Below are 15203 nucleotides of genomic sequence, written 5' to 3'. Positions count from 1 at the left end.
AAGAATATATTAGTTGTTAGATAATTATTATCTTAACTGAACATAGCAAAGGCAATACATATAACCTGTGCAATTGTATACGATAATGAGTAATTTTAAGTGGGTTAGCACTCCCATAATAAGGAGTTGTCTTTTAAGAGCAAACAGCAAAGCAATTATACACAGTACCAATGTGGGAGCTTCCTTAACAAGGGCAGGATTAAATGGAATAAGAACAAATCATTCAATAAGCAATGACTCGCCTGAAAATCTTATCAAGAAATCTCATACAAAGGCCATGCCAGCTGACTATGAGATCGTTGCTCCAGTAAAAAAAATAAAAATTATCAAATTAGCGCATTCAAAATATGAATCAAGCAAATATCACCTTCCTAAATGGAAATCAGCAATGGGTGAAGTTGTGATTAATATGCTAAAATTAGATATGGATCGTGTTAGGGCAGGTCCAGTTGCAGGCTCTTATTACTATATGTTATGTAAAGAGCAAGGGCTACAATATGATGATGAAGAATTAAGTGAAAGTTGTAAATTTTTTTATGAAAGTTTAAATTTACCACGTACTTTTTCCCAATGGTTTCAAATCACCATCTTACATGAATGGATTTTATTTACAAGAATGCGTGCAATGCCATTCAAGTATGGTAAGAATTATCAACAAAAGTTGGTTGATAGAACCTTTTTAGATATTGAAAGAAGGTTATTTGAAGAAATGAATGTTAAATCAGGGAGAATTGTTGATCAATACTTGAAGGATTTTAATACCCAATTACGTGGTGCAGTATTTGCTTATGATGAAGGATTTTTCACCGATGACGCAACTTTAGCAACAGCTCTATGGAGAAATTTGTTCGGTGGTAGAAAAAATATTGACATGGTCCAACTAGAGGCTATTGTTAGATATGTAAGATCTCAGTTGTATGTTTTAAGCAAAATGTCAGACAGAGAATTTGCCAAGGGGAATTTTAAATTTGTTCCACCAAACGAAGTTGTAGAAAGATTAACTCCAGAACAAGAAAACAAATTAAAGCAAAGTATTATTAAAAAGTACGAAACAGAAACAGATCTCTTGCCAAGTGAGCATAGTAAACTATCTTATACTAATTAGAGAATTATAATTGTATTCTCATTTAACATATACTAAACAATATCCACTGGATAACACAATCATATACCTTCTAATATTCTTTATTTCACGCTGTTTTTTTTAAACACATATTTTGTTATTTATAATCATTCTGTATATAATTGATTTTTATATTTATTTATTTATAGAAAATAAATTTCTTATTTTCTAGCATTATTTAGTTATATTAATGACTTTTTTTCTTCTACTATTCTTCCCCGAAAATGAAATGAAATTTCACTAACATATTAAAGTTATACTGAAATTTATGATTCAATGAACATCGTTAAAAAAAATCAATTGAAGATCAATCAAACATAGAATTGGTATCAATAATTTATAACTACACTTTGATAATAAAACTTATTATTAAAATAAAATGGATGATAGATCTGCTCCAGAAGTTCCGGGGATTGTCCAACCAGGAAATGTTACTCAAGATTTAAAAATGATGGTTTGTAAACTACTAAATTCTCCAAAACCCTCCAAGACTTTCCCAGGTTCTCAGCCAATTTCTTTTGCCCATGGGCATATGTCTGATAACTTGTTACAACACGATTATTATGTCTGTGAGAAGACTGATGGATTACGTGTATTACTTCTGATATTAATCAATCCTGTAACCAAAGAACAAGGGTGCTTTATGATAGACAGAGAGAACAATTATTATTTAATAAATGGGTTTCATTTCCCCCGTTTACCGCGCCACCATAAGAAAGAGTTATTGGAAACTATGCAAGATGGAACTTTGATTGATGGTGAATTGGTTATTCAAACAAATCCCCAAACTGGTATGAAAGAGATGAGATATCTAATGTTTGATTGTTTAGCAATAAATGGCCGTTGTTTGGTTCCATCTCCAACAAGTTCAAGGTTAGCCCATTTGGGTAAAGAATTCTTTAAGCCTTATTACGATCTAAGAACTTATTATCCTGACCATTGTGGTACATTCCCATTTAAATTATCAATGAAACATATGAATTTCAGTTATGATTTAGTAAAAGTGGAGAATACATTGGATAAATTACCTCACAAATCAGATGGTCTAATTTTTACACCAGTTAAGACTTCTTATTATGTTGGTGGTAAGGATTCATACTTATTGAAATGGAAACCTGAAGAGGAAAACTCTGTAGACTTTAAGCTTATTTTACAAATTCCAATGGTTGAAGATGAATCATTACCAAAAAAAGATCCAAATAGATGGTATCATAATTATGATGTTAAGCCAAATTTTGAACTTTATGTTTGGAAGGGCGGTGCTGATGTAAATTCCAGGTTACAGCATTTTGACCAACCATTTGATAATAAAGAATTAGATTTATTAGAAAGGACATATCAGAAATTCTCAGATTTAGAAGTCAGTGATGAGAAATGGCATGAGTTGAAGAATTTAAATCAACCATTAAATGGTAGAATCGTTGAATGTACGAAAGATCAAGAAACAGGTGCATGGCAATTATTAAGATTTAGAGATGATAAGTTAAATGGTAATCATATCTCTGTTGTACAAAAAGTATTAGAAAGTATTAATGATTCTGTTAAGCTAGAAGATTTAAGTGAAATTGTTGAAGGTATTAGAACTAACTGGAAAGAAAGAGAGCAGCAACTGAAGTCTGCAGCTCATAGGCAACCACCAGCACCTCAGCATCAACAGCATCAATCTCAAACTTTTGAGAACAATCAAGGTGGTAATGATGACAAATTTGTAGATGACGATGATGATTGGTTTAATGAATGATTATATCACGCTAAAATTTTGTCATCTTTCTTTTTGTGTTCTCATTTTATTTTGTCATATTTTCTCTAAATGGTTTAGCTTTATTATATACGGCCTAAAATAACCATAGTACATTTCCCATTCTTTCAATATGCTTGTGTACCGTTGCAAAGACGATATAATAAAAATAAATATTACAGGGATTTTCTTTTCTAAATTTGTATTACTATGGGTTGTAACATCTTGTTTTATATATAGTTACATATTGTGATTTATATACTTGTTTTCTTTTTCAATATAACGTAGCATTTTTCCTTCTATGGTGATAGTATAGCTTTAAATTTAAATGAATTTATAATATGTTTGAATATTTACAGTATTAGAAGATATACAAGATGAAATATACATAATGTAAAAAATACGTATTTATGAATGACTTAATACAAAACTTTTTAACAACTCCCTAGGGTTACCATTTCCTGATATTATATATTTTTCATCGATTAATTTCGTGGTTTCATTAGTTTTTTCAACATCGTTTTCAGATACGATTCCAGACTTGATATAAAAATCTATCAGCTGAGAAACTTCACTTTTATTTAGCTTTGGAACCTCAAACTCCTGAACACCACCATTTTGAAGTATTTTGGAAAATCTTGGTTCATAATATTTTGGTTTAACGTAAACGTCCTCTTCGAGTTTACCTAAACCCACTGGTAAAGTTTGATTAGTTCTATCAACCCCCGAAATAGCTAAAACAACAGCACTCTTTGGATTTTTAAAGTTAATTTTACCTTCAATAATGTTCATTAGAATTTTTCCAAGTTGTAAATCCATTAAAAATATGTTTTTGTTGCTTGTATCTTTGTAAGCAGTGTATGGATTCGTTAATAATGATGAGAAGTTATCAATAGTAAGGAGTACTGGATACTTATCTTGTGCTGATAACTCGTCTATGATAGCTTGAAATAACATACCTCTTTGACGAGGCTGTATGTTCAGATTTAATAGATCCAAAACAGAATTCTTTCCTTTTTCGAAATTAACTGTTTTATGCGTAGAACTTAGGGAAGATATAACACCTAAGAAACGGTAATTATTCTTCAATAACAATGATTCGTAAACTTTAGCATCTGCTGAGTTTTTCAATTTGGATAATAATTGTTTTAGATACATTGGTTGGAAATATGTATTTGCAGTTTGATCAAAGAAAAAATCATTTCTCCCATTAATGAATAAATTTGGATATGAGACATTTAAGGTAATAAAATTATTTTCTATAGCATACGCTTGAGTTTGAGACAGTAATACAGACTTACCTACACCTGGTTCTCCAGTAATTATGTAATTTTTTATTTTCGATGATTCGATTAATTTAATAAATTCCTCAGTAGTATCTTTTCTGATCAAAGTTATTGGTTGTTTAAATAACTCATTAAATTGATCCTTCTTAAATGCACCTAACACATGTAGATATTTATATTGCCTGTCAGTGTAGTTAACCACTTTGTTCAATGATTCTTTAATGTTTTCTAAATTATCTAATTTACAGGTGGGCATATCAGGGACTCTGGGGGCATTTTTATTTAATCTGGCAGTTTGAACAGTATCTTTCCAATTTTTGTAAAGAGTACCACGCGATATTTTCTTAGAAGAGTCTTTATCCCCAGCTTTAAATTTTTTTCTAGAAAACCCTTGAACTTTCCCTCTAGCTGGTGGTGGTTTTGCAGCCCTTAAAATCGTTGCAGTTGCAAATTGTCTTTGGCAAGTTCGTAGGCTTAGCATATCTATATTAGAAATTCCAATTAATCTAGTAATGAATAATAAATGTATTTTCTTTAAGTTCAAATTACAAATATTTTCTATATGTTAGGAAAGTTTTAGTTAACAGCTTTTTAAGATGGCTATTGTATATATGGTATAAGATTCCAATTAAAAAAAATATACAACAGCCCGTCACGTGAAAAAAAAAAAAAAAGACTAAGAATCGTAAACTCAATGAAAATTAAAAAAAATATTTTAGTAGATATGATACCAGATATTGGATTAAACTATGATATCATTTTGGTAATGAATATATTTATTAATTGAAATATATAAGTGAAATTTCTAAAAAGCAAATCAATATGTATATTTACCGTGGGAATAAATAGTAATAACTAAAAAATGTAGGATATGCATCAAGGATGAGGATGAAGTAATTCATCAAAATCAGTTCTTAAGAATATTTATGGATGGATTTAGTATAGGTTAGAAGTCCTATCACCAGTATGGTTTGTTTTTTGTAATCCATGGGTGCTTCATAACATCTACTAATGGCATTCTCTTGGAAGGATCAAATCTTAACAGTCTAGTTATCAAATCTCTTGCGTCCATAGAGACAGTTTGAGGAAAATTTAAGTCCACGTTTATAATTCTCTTATATGTTAAATCTTTTGTTTCCTCTTCGAAAGGTGGGTTTCCAACTATTAATTCATAAGTCAGTATACCCAGTGCCCATATATCTACGTTATAATCATATTCTTTAAAGGTTACAAGTTCAGGAGCTAGATAGTCAATTGTACCACATATAGTTTTTCTTCTTAAATTTGGAGGTGTGCATATGCTCCAGCCAAAATCTGCTAATTTTATTTTATTATTAAAACCTAATACAATATTCTCTGGTTTGATATCGCGATGTATTATATGTTTACTATGCATATATTTTAAAGCATCTGCTATCTGATAAATATAATTCGATGCTAATATATCATTAAATGGGCCATTATTATTCTTTAAAGATTTATACAGTTCACCGTTAATTAGATATTCCATAATTAAATATACGAATATCTCGTCTTGGAAAAACCCAAAGATCTTAACAATATTAGGGTGGTTCAATGAATTTTGAACTTCAACTTCTCTTTTAAATTGTTTCTCTGCGTTGTAGCTTACAATCTCTTTTTTTTTCATGACTTTTAATGCACTGATAAACCCAGACTGTTTATGTTTAACACAATATACTTTACCAAATTTACCTTTACCTAACCCTCGACCTATTTCAAAATCAGAAAATTGTAATTTATTTTTCGAGTTAATATTAGAGATAGCATGGTCATTATTGCCACTATTACTACTACTAATACTTGGCAATAATAACTTTTCTTTAGTTGGTATGCTAGAACCACTTCTATAAGATTTTCTTTGTATATTTTGCATTTCTCTTAATGGTGATCTCTTGGACATTGAAAAACGGTTACTTTTTGATGGTGAGTATGGTAGATACTTTATTGGAGATGCAATCTTAGGAGGAGATGGGATCTTAGAAGGAGATGTAATTCTTGAGGTTGAAAAATTGCCATTTTGTCTAACATTGGCTTGTTTATTAAATGGTGATCGTGCTTGATTTGCAGATGTCCAAAGTGGAATCCTTGATGGTGATATATATCCATTTAATTTTGACTGATCATGTGAGGTAGTCATATTGTTCATAGCACTATTATAATTATGTTGTGCATTCAAAAATGAATTCCGTTGTCTTCTGACATCTTTTGCAATTGATACATCTCCTGGTAAAGGTAATAGCATTTCAAAGCCTCTTTATTGTTGAACAGACGTTCTTTGTGATTGAATATTCGATGATTTTTGGCTCTTTATAAAGAATCTTGTTTTTAGCGCAGATCTTAGATTTATCTTGTTTATTATTCCTTATATAGAATTAATCAATTTGTTATTGTTTACCAAAAAAGATAATTTCCCGATGAACATTTATTTCCGAAAATTCAAGAATTCAAAAATTTTGGCGACACTAAATCATTAAAAAAGTTAATCATGAAACACTTTACTAGTAAAACCAATAATAAATTTTCTTTGTGAAAAGCAAAACTAATATTAGGGTAAGGATAGAATGGGACACAAACTATTTAATAATAAAATTTTTTTTATTAAATATAAATATAATGTTCAAAAAACAAAAAGAAAAAAATAAAATTTAGTGTGCAAATTTTTTGTAACATGTAAAAGACATTCAATATTGTTTATTAAAGTGGGTCAAAGACAATAATTTTTAATAAATATTACTAAACAAAGGCTCGATATATTTTTTTTTCATTTTTTTAACTTAACTTTTATTCATATTTTTATATATTATTTTTTTCTATACTAATTTTATTTTATCTATCTAAAGCAATCAAAATCTCAAAAAATAAAAAAAAAAAAAATCTTAATACACATTAGCACCTTTGACCTACCTATTCACTAAAAAAAATGCCTGGTATTGAAAGTATAATTGGTAATAAATATAAGATTGGCCGTAAAATTGGAAATGGGTCTTTTGGTGAAATTCATCACGCGGTTGATCTAGAAACAAATGAATCTGTGGCTGTTAAATTGGAACCCATACGTGCCAAAAATCCCCAATTGGAATATGAATCCAAGATTTATCAGGACTTGCAAGGCACTATCGGGATTCCAACATTAAAATGGTTTGGGATGTGGGAAACAGCAGAATGCAATTGTATGGTTATCGATCTATTAGGGGAATCCTTAGAAGGGATTTTAACTAATTGTGAAAGAAAATTATCATTTAAGACAATTATTCAAATCGGTATTCAAATGTTGAGTAGGATTGAAAATTTACATACCAAAAATTATATTCATAGAGATATTAAACCAGACAATTTTTTAATTGGTAATAACAAGACATCGAATATAATCTATATGATTGATTTTGGTCTAACTAAAAAATATATGGTTCCCAATGAAGATGGAAAATTAACTCATATTCCTTTCAAATCCGGTAAATCTCTAACTGGTACAGCAAGATATGCATCTATTAATACACATATTGGTATTGAACAAGCTAGACGTGATGATTTAGAATCAATTGGTTACGTATTGGTTTATCTATGTAAAGGGAAATTGCCATGGCAAGGCTTAAAGGGTACCACAAAAAAGGAGAAATATAATGAAATTCTAAATAAGAAAAGATCTATTTCCAGTGAGGAGTTGTGTAAGGGATTGCCACAAGAATTTGAAGAATATATCTCTTATTGTAAGCAACTACTATTTAATGAAAAACCTGATTATCAATATATCAAACAAATTTTTTTCAATTTACTTAACCGTTTCAATTATTCAATTGATCATATGTTTGATTGGATTCTAATTAAAAAAGCCAAGATTTTTTTGATAAATTATTTTGAGAAGACAAATAAAAATTATCAATTACAATTACAATCACAGCAACAATTTTCCAAAGAAAAAACTAATAAAAATTTTAAAAATGAAAAAAAAATATACAAGAGAGATCATAATAAGAATTATTTTTTTGAAAATAATAATGAATCTACAAATAGTATCCCCAGTTGTACCACGAGTAGTAACAGCATGAATATAAATATGGCTATGGGTATGAAAAATTATAGTCTAGTAAATAAGAAACGGCTAAAGGAATTGACTAGCTTTGAAAATATCAGAAGATTTCTAATTTTAAAATTTCCTGAAAAATTCCATTATTATGATAAAAATACAGAAGGATTTCTACAAATTGAAGAATTAGTGGATGTCACTAAAGATTTAGATATGGACGAAAGAGGGTTGCCCACGTATGAAGAGGTGGAAAGTTTTCGATTGATTGAAAAAATGGGGATCGATAAACCCCACGAAAATGGTTTGCAAAGTACTCAGATTAGTGAAATTAACAATATTAATGAAGACTATTATTCCATTACTGAAAAAGATGAAAAATTGCTTGTGGAGAATAGCACTTTACTTTGTTTTGATTTTCAAGACAAATTTAAGATCAAGAGCAGGCATTCTAGTAGGAATACTAAACTCTTTGAGCCTAAACGTTGGAAACAAGAGAAGGAGAGAGATCGGGAAAGACAAGCTACAAAGGACGCAATCATGGAGGTAATTGAAGCCAAGAGCAACGGTCTCCAAAGACAGTGGATTAAGGGTCTCGGCGGCCCAGAGACTAAGCTGGAAATGGGAGACATTATCCATAACAGCCGGTAGACGTTTATATAATGATCACACAGATGATGTATAGCTTTGTACACACTCTATAATGACTTATACGAAACTATTTAATTTGGATGTTTATTGTTTTATATAATAGTATGGCTATTGTCATTTTATAACCTAGGGTTGTACGAATTGTAGCCTTATAGGGTTTTTTCTGGGGAGATCCGAAATTCTTCCTGTTCAAAATTTAGAAAGAAATTTCGCACTTAGAAACTGGGGCCATCCGTTTAAGGTTTTCTCCACAGATTCTGTAGTAGAATGAAATTTCAAGGGATTGTAAAAGTAAGAGAAATTTAAGAATTAATAAACAAAATATTTGGATTATAGACTTTTTACTTTTAGTTTAAATGATAACTCGAATTCAAGATTGTTATTAAAGATTAGTTTCGATTTGAATAATATTTTTGCCATTCAACCAAGATAATTGGAAGAATTTTTCCAAGAATTTTAATTTAGGAGCATCTATTTTGCATTCCATATTTCTCAATTTTATTTTTATTTCTATAATTTTTTTTTCATTTTTTAACTTTCGATTGATAGGTAGTATAATAAACTATACAAATTCTAGTCATTATCGTTTTAGGATCGAATAATTTACGTTTTATTAAATTGGAAAACTTTTCTTCCCAGAAAATATACGAGGAACATCTGTACATTAAGATATCCCCTAAAATACCCATAATTAACAGTTTACTTAATACCATAAAATTAAGTTAATTATGGATATGCCAATAAATTATCAAGATTATCAACATCAGCATCAACAACCCCATCATCAACAGCAGCAGCAGAAGGCTTTTATTCGGCAACAACAAATGGGTCATACTACAGTCGATTCCAGTAATAATGATCAAGCAGGTAATATTGCTATGGCTTCTGATTTGAAGGCAGCCATTCAAAGGAATGTCAATATCGATATGGATAGTAACAATAATGAAGTAGTACACAAGCATCAAAGATCAACAGTCACAAAGGGTAAGTACGGTCTTCAAGATTTTCAAATAATGCGTACTTTGGGTACTGGTTCGTTCGGTAGAGTTCATCTAGTCAGATCTGTTCATAATGGTAGGTACTATGCCATCAAAGTATTGAAAAAGCAACAGATCATCAAGATGAAACAAATAGAGCATACGAATGATGAAAGAAGAATGTTGAAATTGGTAGAGCATCCCTTTATTATCAGATTATGGGGTACTTTCCAAGATTCAAGGAATTTGTTTATGGTTATGGATTATATTGAAGGTGGTGAATTGTTTTCTCTATTAAGAAAATCTCAAAGATTTCCAAATCCCGTAGCAAAATTTTACGCAGCAGAAGTGGTTCTTGCATTAGAATATTTACATGCTAATAATATCATTTATAGGGATTTAAAACCAGAAAATATCTTATTAGATCGTAATGGTCATATCAAAGTTGCTGATTTTGGGTTTGCAAAAGAAGTATCTTCTGTAACCTGGACCTTATGTGGTACGCCAGATTATATTGCCCCAGAAGTTATTGCAACAAAACCTTATAACAAATCTGTTGATTGGTGGTCTCTAGGGGTATTAATTTACGAAATGTTGGCAGGTTATACACCCTTTTATGATGTGACACCAATGAAGACATATGAAAAGATTTTACAAGGTAAAATTAATTTCCCACAGGGATTCCACCCTGATGTCATTGATCTTTTAACTAGATTGATCACTTCAGATTTAACAAAAAGATTGGGGAATTTGCAAAATGGTTCAAGAGATGTGAAAAATCATCCTTGGTTTAGTGAAGTCATTTGGGAAAAATTATTAGCTAGAGATATTGAAACACCTTATGAACCACCAATTACTGCAGGTGTTGGTGATACTTCATTATTTGATCAATATCCAGAAGAACATTTCGATTATGGTATCCAATCAGATGATCCTTATGCTCAATATTTCATTGATTTTTAGTACCTCTTTGATTCGTATTGAATATTGATAACTATTATCTTATCCTACATTACGTTATGCTTATGAAAATTTATCAACTCACTCTATTATTGTCATATCAACAATTTTCCTTTTCTTTTTTTCCTTCATTTGACTTTAAATTGTTTTTAATTTTTTTTTTTTTATTTTACTTAACATGCTTTATTAGCGCTCTTTACTTCTATTTGTTTTACTTATTTTTTTTATTTTTTTTTAAACAAATCAAAATATTCAAGTGTCCTTTGTACTATGCATGGTTTATTAATATATATTTTATGATTATGTGAAAAAATAATAATAACACTATGTTCATTAGAAGCTGTATTTTGGAGAAATACGTCCTCTAGGCAAATTTGCCTATATATAAACATGATGTTTCAAATTCTTGTATGACAACAAAATTATAAATAATTATGGAGTTTTTCAAAATAATTTTACCTCTTATTTTGGAACAAAATATAAACTTTTTTTTTCTTGAAATTATCAATTTACTAGTCGTAATGTAATGACGGAAGGTAATATTATTTATTTAATTATTAATCTCTATGTATATGGTTTGTATATGAAAAAAAAATAACCTTTTCTTAAAAATGGTAAATAATTATGAAATACATGAGTAAATGAGTTTATGAGTTCATAAGAATAATGAGAAATGAAAATGTTCGTAAAGTAATAGATTAGTGTTTTAATTAAAGATATCTTTAAATGTATCATTAGTAGTAGGGGAATTCCCACTATTACCAAGATTAAACATTTCTCCAAGCGTTGCAGTAGCTAGAGAAGTATTTGATGCAATTGTTTGAGTTCCAGGATTATTAAGTCTTTGATTATTTAATGAATTCCTTGGATTAATATTCTTGTTGAAATTATTTGGAAAATTAGATAAATCACTTGAATCCAAATAATTCATATTGGTAGTACTTAGGCCTATATTGTTCCTATTATTATTATGAATATGTTCATACTCTTCTTGTTGTTCTTTTTTAATCATTTCAGAAATGAAATTTTCATCATCATTAACAATGTTATGAGATGGTAATGGTTCTTGGAATAATATTGGTACCATATTAATAGTACAAGTTGACACAGTCGGAACAGATAATTGTTGATCTTCTTTATTTTTAAAAAAAATATTAGAATTTGAAAAACCATCATTAACATTAATGTTTGATTTTGCAGCATGATTTTGATTATTATTATTATCACTGATATTTACAATAGTGTTTGAGTTGGTATTATTAACATGTTGATTATCTCCAGTATCATTTGGTGTTGAAGTAGTACTACTATTTAACACCGAAGATTTTTCCAATTCTCTAATTAAATTGAAATTGGAGAATTGGCCATGAGTAGAAGGTGATGATATAGCTTGGTTTGAAGAAATATCATTAGTATCATTAAATTTAGTAGTATTTGTGGTTTCAAATATTTCCTTTGGATTTAATAAATCTCTTGTTGTGAAATGACTAATATCATTATTATTTTTAATTAATGGATTATTCATAGTATTATTTATATTTGTTTGTTGATTATGACTAACATGGCGAATATGGCTTTGATGTCCATAAATAGAAGAATTATTTTTAATAGAACTTGAATTTGATTTTGAAGAATATGATTTAGTTGTTTGTGAATTTGTTTTATTCGAACTTGAATTTTTATTACTATGATAAGAGAACTTATTAAACATACTTGTAAAATCAATTTCGTTTAGATCCGTTGTTTGAGTATTAGTAAAAATTGGAATGTTTTTATTCATTGGAACATCTAAATTAGTTGCATTTGACATATTCATTATAGTATTTGAATGTGGATCTAATAAATCACAAAATTCTTCATTAAAGGTTGATCTATTGGTAGTTGAGTTATTATTATTTGAACTATTATTTGTATTCGATAAGATATCAAAATCATTTAATAGAGTTGGGTAGAAATCAGGATTATCCTCAATGTCAAATTCTTTTAAAAAATTAGCATTTGTTGAAATTCTATTTTCAATAATATTTTTATCATTATTAAATCTTGAATTAGTATTTATATTATTAGTTGCCCTGGAATTTGAAATATGAGAAGAATGAATTAAATTAAAATTATTGGTTATTGGAGAAGAATCATTATTCGGAGATGATTGGCTGGAATCTACCAATAAAGAAGTGCTAGTAGAATTATTATTTATACAAGCAGCATAAGTTAAGTCTATAATACTATTACCGTTTCGTGACATTATATCATTTTTATTATTAAAATTTTGTTGCAACGAGAATTTTTTCTTTTTCATAATTGAGGAATCTTTTTTTAAATTATTATTAGTTGTTAATGGTATGGAAGAATTTTGATGAGGATGATGGTTTTTTGATAACATTAATTTTTGCCTTTGTATATTAGAATTAACTGTATTCGGTAATACAATATCAAAACATTCAATTTCATTTGTTAAACCACAATCACACGGAATAGAAGGTACCAATGGTAAATTCGATTTAAATCTATATTCTAGTTCATCAAATTTTTTCACTGAGTCCCAATCATTTTGTTTTCTCAAACCATCTTTAAATTTTTTATAATCTTCAGAAGTTGGATTAAATTTTAATTCATGCGAATGACTATTATTTAAAACAACAACGTTCCATTTCTTACGTTTTAAGGAATAAGTGGCTCTTACACGAAAAGGACAAGTATTATATTTTGAAACCAATCGCTTTCTTTTAGGTTTTTCTAATAAGCAACTTGCATTTGAATTTGAAGTTGGTGTTGATATTGAAATGTTTTGTGAAGATTGTAATTTTGAAGATGGTGAATTTGGAGAAGAATTAGTCTCCGTATCTTGTATATTTGCATTTGCATTTGTATTAGAATGCATATGAATGTGATATTGATTTTTTTTACGTCGCTTAGAGGCCTTGCATTTAAATACTACTTTAATATTATCTGATCTTTCAATAACCAATTCAATCCCCTGTGGATAGAAAATTTTTTGTAACCAAGGTTTTATTTCTGATTTATCTTTAAAATCCGGGATAGGATCTAAATGAATTAATTTATTCTGATCATTGGCTGTGGAGGTAATAGCAGTATTATTGAGTAGGTTTTGAAGCAATTCAGGCTCTGTATTATTAGGGTTAGTAGTTGAGTCTTGTAACATGAAAAAATCGTTATGGTTCACAAGATCTGAGTTTATATCGTCATTATTAGTAGTGCTATTATTATCGAATGTAGAAAAATCTGGGGTATTGCTTTGATTGTTGGAGTTTATATCTGGTGATGACAAAGGTAAAAATCCATCTTTAGCTAGTTGATTATTGCTATTACTGCTTGTAGTATTTTCTGTTGAGAAAGTTCTACTCTTTGTATTGGTTTGATTTTTACTATCGATATTATTTGTTAGATTATTATTATCAGTAATTATGGATGGATCACTCCAAGTGAAATTAATCATTGGAAAAAAAAAGAAGGAATGTAAAATCGAAAACAAAGATTATAAAATTTTTTACTACTATAGGTTGTTTAAATATAAAGGTAATTCAGAAAAGTAAAAAAAAGAGAAGAAAACAATCAATAACGGTAGCGAGAATACGGTAATAATTAGTAATAGCAATTAGTAATCGATGAGTATCGGTTGTGGTAAAAGCAAAAGCAAACGTAGAAAGTAAAAAAAATTGTGATAAATGAATATAATATTAAAAGAATATAAGTAAAACTACAGATAGAGAGAAAAAATTAAAACACTTTCTTAACGAAAAAAAAAAAAAGATTAATGAGAAATGGCGGGAGGAAGGTAAAGGTCACAGAACTATTCCTGTATGAAATGAATAACCGAATTAGAATGGAATATTAAAATATGAAAAAAATTAAATCAATCAAACAAATTATACGTTACGAGATGAGATGACAAACTAGAAGTAGTCAAAAAAGACGACAGCTGGACGGTGATAATATAATCGATGCGGAGTATAAGCCCAACACAGTTAACGAAACTCCTCGCCTCGTCGTGATTGTCTCGATATAGTGAAGAACACAGAAGTAGAGGATTTGATGATGATGATCTTAGGAAAATCGAATTGAAAGAACTAAAAAGAAAATTTAAAATTTAAAAGTGGGTGTATTTCTAACGTTTTAATTATTGACAATTTTTTTTTTTAAATTTCCAAACGATTATCATTCAATACATTCCAAGCTAAACTAGGAAGGAATAAATTAACGTAACCAAAATTATTCTAAAGGTAGGAGAATAATAGATATACAATAATGTAGTTTGAATGCATGAATAATATAAAAAAAAAATTAATCAAGTAATAATAATGTAATACTGTTAAGCGATGAGCCATGAAATTTCATAAATAATAGATACCGAGAATTATGGGTGCAGTAGTCCGAAAATGGAAAAAAACAGTATCACGTGACTGGA

At 28.9% G+C, this 15203-nt stretch overlaps 7 protein-coding genes across 7 annotated transcripts; 4 read left to right on the top strand and 3 right to left on the bottom strand.

Moving 5' to 3' along the window:
- Positions 1–85: 85 nt before the first annotated feature.
- CBP3 (Cbp3p) lies at positions 86–1105 on the top strand (the record flags this gene model as incomplete). Its single annotated transcript, XM_004177480.1, has 1 exon — positions 86–1105. The coding sequence occupies one exon, from the start codon at positions 86–88 to the stop codon at positions 1103–1105; it is 1020 nt and encodes a 339-aa protein (XP_004177528.1).
- Positions 1106–1502: 397 nt separating this feature from the next.
- On the top strand, positions 1503–2864 carry CEG1 (mRNA guanylyltransferase; the record flags this gene model as incomplete). Its single annotated transcript, XM_004177479.1, has 1 exon — positions 1503–2864. One exon carries the CDS (start codon positions 1503–1505, stop codon positions 2862–2864), a length of 1362 nt encoding a protein of 453 aa, XP_004177527.1.
- Positions 2865–3269: 405 nt separating this feature from the next.
- Positions 3270–4628, bottom strand: RSM23 (mitochondrial 37S ribosomal protein mS29; the record flags this gene model as incomplete). Its single annotated transcript, XM_004177478.1, has 1 exon — positions 3270–4628. One exon carries the CDS (start codon positions 4626–4628, stop codon positions 3270–3272), a length of 1359 nt encoding a protein of 452 aa, XP_004177526.1.
- Positions 4629–5105: 477 nt separating this feature from the next.
- Positions 5106–6410, bottom strand: IPL1 (aurora kinase; the record flags this gene model as incomplete). The annotated part of the gene is made up of 1 exon (XM_004177477.1): positions 5106–6410. The coding sequence occupies one exon, from the start codon at positions 6408–6410 to the stop codon at positions 5106–5108; it is 1305 nt and encodes a 434-aa protein (XP_004177525.1).
- Positions 6411–7088: 678 nt separating this feature from the next.
- Positions 7089–8840, top strand: HRR25 (serine/threonine protein kinase HRR25; the record flags this gene model as incomplete). Its single annotated transcript, XM_004177476.1, has 1 exon — positions 7089–8840. The coding sequence occupies one exon, from the start codon at positions 7089–7091 to the stop codon at positions 8838–8840; it is 1752 nt and encodes a 583-aa protein (XP_004177524.1).
- Positions 8841–9568: 728 nt separating this feature from the next.
- On the top strand, positions 9569–10780 carry TPK2 (cAMP-dependent protein kinase catalytic subunit TPK2; the record flags this gene model as incomplete). Its single annotated transcript, XM_004177475.1, has 1 exon — positions 9569–10780. One exon carries the CDS (start codon positions 9569–9571, stop codon positions 10778–10780), a length of 1212 nt encoding a protein of 403 aa, XP_004177523.1.
- Positions 10781–11483: 703 nt separating this feature from the next.
- Positions 11484–14234, bottom strand: AFT2 (Aft2p; the record flags this gene model as incomplete). The annotated part of the gene is made up of 1 exon (XM_004177474.1): positions 11484–14234. One exon carries the CDS (start codon positions 14232–14234, stop codon positions 11484–11486), a length of 2751 nt encoding a protein of 916 aa, XP_004177522.1.
- Positions 14235–15203: the final 969 nt, after the last annotated feature.

Source organism: Henningerozyma blattae, chromosome 1 (genome assembly GCF_000315915.1).
Source record: "Henningerozyma blattae CBS 6284 chromosome 1, complete genome".
Lineage (NCBI taxonomy): Eukaryota > Fungi > Ascomycota > Saccharomycetes > Saccharomycetales > Saccharomycetaceae > Henningerozyma > Henningerozyma blattae.
The sequence above is the reverse complement of the archived record's forward strand: the minus strand, read 5'-3'. Positions and strand labels throughout refer to the sequence as shown.